Source organism: Zootermopsis nevadensis, unplaced genomic scaffold, assembly GCF_977971745.1.
Source record: "Zootermopsis nevadensis isolate Lab colony 2312 unplaced genomic scaffold, Znev_1.0 Znev_ptg000019l, whole genome shotgun sequence".
Classification (NCBI taxonomy): domain Eukaryota; kingdom Metazoa; phylum Arthropoda; class Insecta; order Blattodea; family Termopsidae; genus Zootermopsis; species Zootermopsis nevadensis.
Window position 1 is genome coordinate 10,574,754 of NW_028259151.1, and position 10,321 is coordinate 10,585,074.

Consider the following 10,321-nt stretch of genomic DNA (forward strand, 5'->3'; position numbering starts at 1 on the left):
GTTGGTTGCCATCCTCTCAGTGTCTAGAAGGGATGTTTTCCCCCTTTTCTGCCTTTATGTACTATCGTTTAGCAGCGAACGTTTAAGTAATCAAGCTTGTGAAGTGACAGACATTAACCCAGAGAATCATCAACTCTGTAAAATAAATCCAAATTATGTTTTAAATAAAGAACCCACTGTGTAATCACTAACTGCAATACAATATTTTTAACTTTTATATTCATTAAATACATTAATTATCTTTCATCATACAAGTATCATCTTGTTTTATTTTGATTCTATAGCCCTCTGTTAAAATATCTTGGCTCTGCTTCTGTCAAACTGAATTTAAAAGTTTATTTTATTGTTACCATTTACTAGAAAACATTTTTGTTCCCTGCACCTAAAAGCATATTTGCCTTTATATTATAGTGCTCAATTGCAATGCTTACAAAAACATCTTAAGGATAATTTTGCCCTAAAGATTATCTTTTTAATTTTTGTAGAATCTATTAATGATGCTGCTTCTCCAACAAAAAAATCAGCTTCATTCTTATGAAAAGAGTGGCTGCAGTCTCTTTGCACCAAGGGACAAAGTTATCCAAGCAACACGATGGATTTTGGTAACCATAATAAAGACTCAAAATGAAGCCCAAATAACACAACCATATTTACATGGCAACTGCACACCTAAGAGACATATTTTTGACCATGCCTATCCCAAGCCAGATGAATCCACTCCACCTCTTTCATCCCACTACTGTGTATGTACTTCATGCACAAGTACAGGACATAATTTAAATAATCAGGGAAATTAAAATTTATTCAGTGAGAGTGCTTCAGAGTTTACTCTTCAAAATGAACTGCAGTAATGATGTCAGTTGTGCATTACTTATCCAGAAGTCAAAGAGACAGACTCTGGAATTCTGTACTGCAGTATTGTGCACAAATTAAATCAGTCTCTAAACAAACAAAACCAAGTTTTAATCAGGCTACAGACATGTAAATTTAAAATCTACTAGAAACATGAAAACATCAACTTGACCAATATGTTTCATACAAACATATGTATTTAAAACGTCAGCATTAAATGTGGTATCATGTAACAACATAAGAAATGTTTTAATGTTCTTTTCCTTATAAAATAATAAAATACTCAGTTTAATCTGTTCTTATTACCAAAAATGTATGAACCAGTGATCTCCATTAAATAACATGTAGCTAGTGAGTGAGCATATTGATAGCTTGATTGATCAATTAACTTTTTGGTTACTTAACATCACTTTTCCAGCTGCAAAGGTTACAATAAATTTGAATGGATATGAAAGGAGTCATCATGACCAAATGCTATTACTATTCCACCATTTGTCTGAAATGACTGAAGACAACCGCATAAAAATGTCAGGATAGCTAGTTTTCAGGCCCATATTTAAACATGGCAACGCATACATATGAAGCAAGAGAGAGAATCATTTGGCCATAACATTTCTAGAGTCCTCACTGTCACATTTTACATCAGTTTAAGATCATAATAATTTCTGATACCATAGATATGTATACTTCATTGTGGATATGAACACCTAATATTTTGTATCATGAGGCTGTGGAGAAAGCTTGCTTTTACATTTCATTGTCTCCATGTTATGTAAACTTAAACTTTTCTCCTCTGCTCTACAACAAATGCAGTCCATGTGTTCGTCTGAATCTTTGTTACTATTCAAGCCCAACTGCCTTCCGCCACTCGTCTTAACCTGAGCCGGAAGCTGCAGACTGCCGTACAGCAGGTCGATGAGTCGCTCCACAATTCCAATTATTCCAAGTACTGAGAGACCTAGCAGGAAACCAAGGGAGCCACCAAGATCTGATAAAAACAGAGACCAATCATATGCCAAGTGTTCTTCTGCTACTTGAACCATACGGGAATTATAGAATAAATACAGTTGGCTGAAACGATGATTTGGCTCCGTTGTTACCATAGGCTGACGTTTCACTATGTAAGGTACAAACTGTAGTGAATGACATGGACGGATGCAGTTACAGCATGGTGACCCACATGTTAGGCTGTGAACATAACAAAACAAGTCTACATTATAATAATTATCTGACTGAAATCTGACCTTTCTTAATCTGAGGCTGCTCAAATGCTGTGTCACTGACAGTACTCTGGCAGTTGGACACCTCGTGGAAAATGACGGAGAATAAGTGACAGAAGGAGGCCGAAGCACAGCTTCTCTGTACCAGTTTGCCTGCCACATACCACAAATGCCCTGGAACTGGTCAACCCAGCACCTAGCCACACAACCTGTGAATAGCATGACTCATTATTACTTTCACAAGAAATCTACTTGTATTCGAATCCCAAGGTCCTGAACAGTTTGGTCACATATTTAATATAGGCACTTACTTGAAGGTGAAAAAATATTGTATAGAACACACTCCTTGTATTTATATGGTCCAAATTACCTATGTATGTTCACTGCACTGTTACAGTGTACATTTTAAATTTTCTTTATCCAGCAGTCCTTCATATTTTCTAGTCATAATTTATTGACAGTTGTGCTTAATTCTGTCCCATTTGTAATGGGAATGTTTTCCTTTATAGAAGTTTTAGAAAGCACAATATGAAAGTAAGGAAGTAAGTTTAGACTTGAAGCTTTCACAGCAACTGAACTCAAAATCATCTCTGGCAACAAGCCATACCAGTCATAGACAAAAGTGTGATATTTCAAAGACCATCTCTGCCTCCATCATCAGCGAAATGATGGAGGCAGAGATGGACTCCGAAACATCAGGCGTTTGTCCACGACTGACACGGCTTGTTGACCAAGAACATTTCATTAAGTTTGTATTGATTTTCACTTAATAGTCTTGGAACCAGAGAAGATTAATCATATTGCATTTTAGTGTTTATTGTATTATGCAAACTGAAGTCCGAGGTGAACGAATGTTCTTACCAGTTTACTAGCCTATCCATGGAAGAGGGGAAAAAACCTGCTTTCATGACACTTGTAAATGATATCTTACTTGTTGATGTAATATTTCATAAGGTTCTTCATTGTTTCATATTCATTACACAATGGAACATCAACTTCTGGTATCCATGGTCCACTGCATCCAATCTTGTTCACTAGTTGCCTCATTTTACACATGTGCTGACACTGGAATGGAATAATTATATTTCATACTAAAAATTAGACACCTGTGTCTCGTCTTATGTGTGGTGTCTATCAAAGGGTTGTAAGCATGATTTTGTTTACAACAGACCTTTTCCCCAAGTTCTTTAATCTTTTGGCTTTTAACAAAAAGAAATTTGGGAATTTCCCTCATGGTTGCCAACCTGCAGAAACTGGACTCTTATATTTCACATACCATTTTTCAATTGTAACAAATTCAGTTTAAACAATAGAACATGCACAAAATTTCCTGAACATTTATGAATATGTGACATTTGAGAGACTGACCCTTGCACATATAAAGGTGTTGTGGTCAGCAAATGACCTAACTCCTTGACTGCAAGATGATAATGATCAGTTATTTGTACATTGAACCTTTTCTGAGAAAACTGATACATTTTGATTTCAGTGTCATATAAAGCAGGTGTTGGCCTATCACTAACTAAAGTTAGACTTTGCCAGCAACATTTAGTATAACTCTCCAATACCAAATTTTACTGAAATCCTTTCACTGGCTTAAGAGGTGAAAGATAGGTGCATGCAATCACTCTATGCAAAGAAGGGATATCTCTCATCTGGAACAATTGACCCTTATGCATCATAAGAGTTGGGGATTTAAACTTAAAATGTAGTGAGGCTGTTGGCTGGACTTCAACCTTGGGATTTACAGAATTTAACCTTTCAGTGGTGTGATACAGCAGTATATGGCCACACAGACCTCATGTAATGCACAGCCAATAAAAGTTAAGGTGCTAATGACCTGGGGTGTCAGAAATTACTTGCCTCTTCATAACTGTGGTCCAGACTGGCATTACAGTGATCATCCGCCTTGTCCACAAGGTGGTACTCCTGAACACCAATCCTCACGTGCAGTTCTTCTCCCACTGCCAGAAGCAGATTCTCATCCTCTCCAGTATATTCATGTGTGGTCTCTTTTAAAAGAATATTTTTATGTTGTTTTGCACTAGTCACTATGTTTCAGTATTGAGATTAAATAAAAGTATGGCATGGAACATCTCACCAAGGTTGAGAGTGAGTTAGGTTGATTGATTGGGAACAGACAGCTTTCCATATCTGACGCTTGCTGAATACCGAGTATGTTCTTAATGAAAACCAAATTTCATGATTAAATGCAACCCCTGCTCAAGCAATAATGATTATGGAATGAAAGTGATGAGCTGGAGATTCATCATAATATGTGAGCAAAGCGCTTTTTGCAACACCAATATCACAATGCAGTCACTGTGTAAGACATTTAAAACTAATGGGTGTTGTGAAAGTCTGACAGATGAACTGATTTTTATATACCATAAGATGTATAGGCGTATTAATTTCTCTTGGTATTGTTCCTTGTTATTTTAAATTACTAAAACTACACTGAAAATTCTCAGGAAAACTTCTGGATCTCAGAAGAAAGTGGACAGTTTAGACGCCACAAAACAAGGAACTGTGATTTATATGAGCCAGTGAGAATTGTCAGGATATGAAACCTAGGCAGCAGTGATGGGCTGGGCATGTAGCTTGGACAGGGAGACAAGATATAAATACATAATTTGGGCAGATAAACCACCATTCTGAAGGCCAGGAAGAAGATATATTAAGATGAAATCTAGAAATGGGATAGCTTTGTAGAAACTGGTGTAAACCTTCAGGGAGTTGAATACTTGATGACAGTATGGATGAATGAAAATGCATAGAAGTGAAGCAAATGGGCTTCATTTAAAAATATCAGTATTATAGATACTTTGTAGGCTGTTTTATAGTATCAGTACTTAATAATGGAAAGTATTACAGATGTGTTAATAAGTAAGATTTGAGGTTTTCACAGCAGTGAGTATGAAGAATTCTGTCTTCTGGGTTGTTGCGCTGTGTAGTCTGGTCGATGTTAACCAACGTTTGAGAGGTCATACTGCCTCCGTCATCAGGGCGATGAATATTCAGAAATCTTCATGTGTTAATAACTTTATTATTGCTTCTCTTACCTGTCCAAGGATCAGTGGCGGGATGTACGAAAATATGCCAGCCTTCCTCTGGGTCATTCTCAGAGCGATTGTATAATACCTCCTTTTGATACAGCATCACAGAATAGCCACTTCCTTTACCTGATGACGTTGTTTGGATGAGTGGCAAAATTGTGTGGCACTGGCCCCATATCAAATAATATGCACTCTTAATCTGTACATCTGAAAGACAAACACATGGCTTACAGAATGTGCTTTCATATTACACAAAAGAATCCCATAGGGCAGGGAAGTCCTTGGAAAGTTAACATACTCAGCCAGCCAAGAAACGTCTAGCTTCTGTATTTACAGTGCAATGTATTTATTACTGTGTATATACACATATGGACCTGGCACTGGACTGAATGCTGAGGCAATTGGAACTGTCTTTTTAGATCAATATGAACAATACAATACAATGTATATAAACATAGTCCACACATTTACAAATGTTTTATATACATTTTAACATCTAACTGTATTAAACATGTAAATACCATAGTTCCTTGACTTTAAGATTCTATGAATTGTAAGACACACCTTGATTCAGTCTGGTATAGATGCTACATTGATTCTTAGATGCTATCAAATATACACGGTATGCAAGGTTTTAAGATTTTGGAAGTGGTATACTATTTTTTGCTGACAGAGACAAGTTCCCCTAATCTTATTCTCTCAGGTTGCTGTTTTGAAGGAATGCAACCTGCACTTCACTTCACTGTTCATTAAAGATTCACTTATGATAATACTCACGGTGTTGAAATGCACTTAGGGCAGAAAGAAAGTAACCTTCTTCCACTCTGTATGTGGATTCATTCCAGAATTCCTTCAGTGTTATTTCATCATACGGGAAGTCATCCCAGTCACTTGTCGTACGGACACTCTGTAAGTTATATTTCTGCAACATGTTCAGGTGTTGATATTTGAAGGTTTCTGATGACAGCATAACACAGCGTGTTCAACTGTTTTCTTTGTTTTACTTTATGCATTGTCTAGATGTTATTAAAAAAACACAACGTTTGAGAAGACAGTTATACTTCCACCTTCAGGCGAAAGGATGACAAAGCTCCTCTGTAACCTGAACCCATCTGTGAGAGCTACATTTCCAAGTCACCAACTAAAATTGATAATTTGGAAAGTACAATGTTCAGATAAGTTATTACTTATGATAAACATTACCACTAGTGTTCCCCAAATTAGAGAACTCTGCTGCATTAGTGAGCACATCTTATATATAATATAATATGTGGTACAAGACTTTCAACCGACCTGTAATAAGTACTACCAACACCAGTTATTAATCACAGCTGGTTGTTAACCCCTTGGAATAAAATCTTATTTTGACTACTCAAAATATGTATATAAAATTAATTAAACTATTTCCAAATACACACCTCAAAGCGATCACAAAACTTCTACTGCTCAATAAGTAAACTATTTTGAAATTTTTCTGGTGAAATTTTGCAGCTGATGCCATTTGAACAGGTCAAGAATCCAAACCTGAAAAATTCCCTTGCCTTTCTCTGAAGGGAATGTGTCAAAGCAATAGTCAAATCTGGAGACCACACTGGTAGAATACAGTAATGTACCTGGAGAACATCAGGTTTGTAGGATGGATAACGGCAAATGGTAATCGCTGGGTATGTCATGCTCTGATTCACCACAACACGTAAATGAGAAGATATTGGTGGTGAAAAGAGTTTGGAGAAACACTCACATAGCTGTAATAAAAAGTGTATATATATTTAAAATTGTCTGGACAAGGCATGAAACATTGTTGGGAGTGGTAAGAAATTTTCACATAATTTAGTCACATTTACCTGCAGGGAACAGAAAATTTGGAAGACATTCACATAGATGGGAGAGTAATTTTAAAATTAATCTAAAAAGTGGGATAAGGGTGTGGTCTGAATTAACTTTGATCAGGATGGATACCAATGGTGGGCTCTTATGAACACAGTAATGAACCTTCTGGTTGTATAAGACGTGGGGAACGTCTTACCCACCTGAATGACTATTAGCTTCTCAAGGACTTTGCTTCATGTACTTTGTAATTAAAATATAGTCAGGAATGAATACTGGGCCTTGGATCTTTATAGAACTTTGTACATGTCATTGATTTGTGGATAGTACCATTAAAATATAATACTTATGATTCTCTGGTCAACACATTTAGTGCTTTGTTGACTCCTATCGTGGAACCGAGATCCTTTGGAAAATTAGTTTGGACACACTTCTAAAACTTTAAAACAATTGTGGAGAGGTGTGCTACAATTGAGAACATAAATATTTTCCAAATGACTTCTGTGCAACTTTGTGCACCTCACTTACCTTCATGCTCATGCACACGAAAAACATATCTGTTGATGCGCGGCCAATCACACCAAAAATTTTAAACGGCATAACTACAAGTTATTTGCCTTTAAAATTTCTTTAAATATTCACCACATCCAAAAACGTTTGAATCGAAAACTTCAAATCTCAGGAATATCTCTACGTCTGTGCACAGGGTAAAATAAAGTTAGAATATAATTAGTTATCATACCAGGTCTACAATTTATGAGGCTGCGGTCGTGCTCGCATTGCGTTGTCGGCCGGCGCTCTGTTGATGTGGGCGGGAGTCGTGCGCGTTCTTCCGGTGGGTGACAATGCAAAAGCACTTTTAATGTAATAACATGTATCAGTGACGAGAAATATTCGTAGTTCGCTATTACTAGCGGCACTGAAACTGATTCGCCGGTCACCCACCGGAAGAACGCGCACAACTCCCGCCGACGTCAACAGAGCGCCGGCCGACCACGCATTGCAAGTACGACCGCAGCCTCATAAATTGTAGACCCGGTACATCTGTCTGAGTGGAAGCAAAATTTATTTCACCCAACAACTTTTGCGTAGACCGGAAATTCGATTTGTAGCAAAATAATTTTCGTTCAATATACTTTGTTTTATCAATGTGCTGTAACGGAACTTAACTGCTTCGTCCCACCTGTATGATGACGACAACCGTGCATGCCAGGAGGACGGAAAAGCGGACCAACTTCCTTACACGACCTCCAAACTTTTGCCAAAGGCTCGTAAGGAAGGAACAGTTGACAGCCATAGCGAACCTCAGCATGCTGGCTGATAGACTGATGGGCGGTCGCACGATGTCCACGTCAACTTTCGCACCGCGCAGGAATATTTATCGCCGGCATATAGGTCGCCAGCTGCCGCGGCTGTTCGCACTCCGAGCGTCTCCCACAGCAAAGGAAATCTCACGTTGCATTCCCCACTGTCAAGTCCCAGACCTGAGGCCTGAATGCTAGACAAACACTACCTGAAGATATGTAATATTCACTGAAATGTCAATTCTGTACGACCCGGTATAAAGCAGGGGAATATGCCTTTTTCCTCGAGCAGCACTTTCAGTCTACAATTACGGACAACACATGCTCAAGGCGACAGCTGTCACGTTAGAGACAGACCTCAAGTAGCAGTGCTATGATATTCTGTGTATTACATCCCTCTTCCTAATTAGACTGTATGCTTTTGAAACTTGCTGGTATGCAACAGCAGACTGGATCTCCTCATCAAACATACCATCAAGGGAAATTGCGCTTAACAACGCCTTGGGCAGAGTTTAAAGATATGCCAGTGACAGATTAATAAATTACTTGCTGAAATGGACATTCCGAGGAGATTGACAGATATATCCAACACAAAGTTAGGGACATACAAACAAAGGATAAGCAAGGTATTATATATACTTATTTACTTAGTGTTCTGTCTGACGACAGGTCCATATGAACAGGATCCTTCCATCCTTTTCTCTTCTCGGACTGGGACCTGTTCATATACGTTCTTGGCAGATGATCCAGAAGTGGTTTGCCATTGCCTTCTTCTGTGTGTGAATGGAGTAATTGTTGGGATGCCACGGAGGAAAACTCCGTGTTGCCTAGACCACGGCCTTGTCCAACACAAGTTATAAATTCGGGCACCGCCGGCAATCGAACCCGAGACCCCAGGATTACAAGGCCAGCGTTCTAACCGCTAGACCACCTCATCTTATTATTATTTAGTGTTCTGTGTGACGACAGGTCCATATGAACAGGATCCTTCCATCCTTTTCTTGGACTGGGACCTGTTCATATACGTTCTTGGCAGATGATCCAGAAGTGGTTTGCCACTGCCTTCTTCTGTGTGTGAATGGAGTAATTGTTGGGATGCCACGGAGAAATCGGGGAAGCCCCCGGAGGAAAACTCCGTGATGCCTAGACCACGGCCTTGCCCAACACAAATTATATATACTATAGAAAATAAATAAACAATGTTGACATGGTTACATCCACAATGTAACAAATGGAAGTTACCAAAAATAGCAATTAACTGGTTTCCTACAGACAAGAAGAAAAGGAATGTGAGGTGTTTGGGCACCAGATGGTCATGTCAATCCTTATGAATCACACACATATATATATGGTCATTACCAAATACTGAATGTTACCACAGTGTCAAAGGATTTATTAGGGTCTTTATATTACGTCAAGCATGTATGAGTAAGTAACAGGTGGTACTTGCACAGGTGTCATGATATGTGCACCATAAACATGTCTCCCTGGAACAGGTGCTGATTTCCCATACCACAAAGGGTCGTTAATCTGTTACCTTACTCCAAGAAGGGGCACTTCACCATATTCCTATTTCAACACAACACTGTGTTAACATACAGTTTAATCACTTACAACCAAAAATATCATAAAACTTCCCCAGTGAAGTAATTATTTTGAAAATTCATTCTTTGTGACGTCTCATACCCGACTGACCTAGAAATTCATTTACTGTTGATAATTTTATGCTGCAAAATAATCATATGGCAGTGTAACAATTTATCTGAACCTGATATGCTGTTAAATTCATCAAACTGAAAGACACTGTAAATAAGCGTTTATCGACTGTTACATAGAGCGTATGTGAAGCAAGCTAGCTACTATCACAGTGACACACTATTAAAGTGTTACCCCCCCCCCCCCCCCCCCCGATCAAGTATGGATCGCAGCCCCACAGTATGGGGTTTAAACAATAATCATTTTATCCAGTAAGACGAAAATACATTCAGTATCAGAAATTTAAAAATTTCACTATGGTGCCAGGCAGCAAAATTACTAGTTTTGAAATACATCAAACTTCAGT

General features: G+C 38.2%; 1 protein-coding gene across 3 annotated transcripts; it reads right to left on the reverse strand.

Moving 5' to 3' along the window:
* Nucleotides 1-202: 202 nt before the first annotated feature.
* ppk17 (amiloride-sensitive sodium channel pickpocket 17) lies at nt 203-10,145 on the reverse strand. Of its 3 annotated transcripts, XR_015535776.1 has the most exons (8): nt 8,139-10,145; nt 6,742-6,873; nt 5,906-6,050; nt 5,135-5,335; nt 3,936-4,084; nt 3,004-3,137; nt 2,097-2,281; nt 1,702-1,840 (listed from the first exon to the last, which is right to left on the reverse strand). XR_015535776.1 is itself a non-coding variant. In XM_022086584.2 (7 exons), exons 1-7 carry the CDS (start codon nt 8,265-8,267, stop codon nt 1,560-1,562), a joined length of 1,371 nt encoding a protein of 456 aa, XP_021942276.2. In that variant the 5' UTR covers nt 8,268-10,145; the 3' UTR covers nt 203-1,559. The 3 variants fall into 3 exon arrangements, 2 of the variants coding, with proteins under 2 accessions (XP_021942276.2, XP_021942277.2); XM_022086584.2 differs by lacking the exon at nt 2,097-2,281 and having other exon boundaries at nt 203-2,040; XM_022086585.2 differs by lacking the exons at nt 1,702-1,840; nt 2,097-2,281 and adding an exon at nt 1,877-2,062.
* Nucleotides 10,146-10,321: the final 176 nt, after the last annotated feature.

What these genes read in the sequence shown, in the direction of transcription:
- ppk17 (XM_022086584.2), bottom strand. Translation starts at nt 8,267, where the DNA reads ATGCTGAGGTTCGCTATGGCTGTCAACTGTTCCTTCCTTACGAGCCTT. An exon ending in CGGTTGTCGTCATCATACAG is followed by an intron (nt 6,874 to 8,138) that starts GTGGGACGAAGC and finishes TTTTTATTACAG; the next exon opens with CTATGTGAGTGTTTCTCCAA. An exon ending in CGCCACTGATCCTTGGACAG is followed by an intron (nt 4,085 to 5,134) that starts GTAAGAGAAGCA and finishes TTCTTTTAAAAG; the next exon opens with AGACCACACATGAATATACT.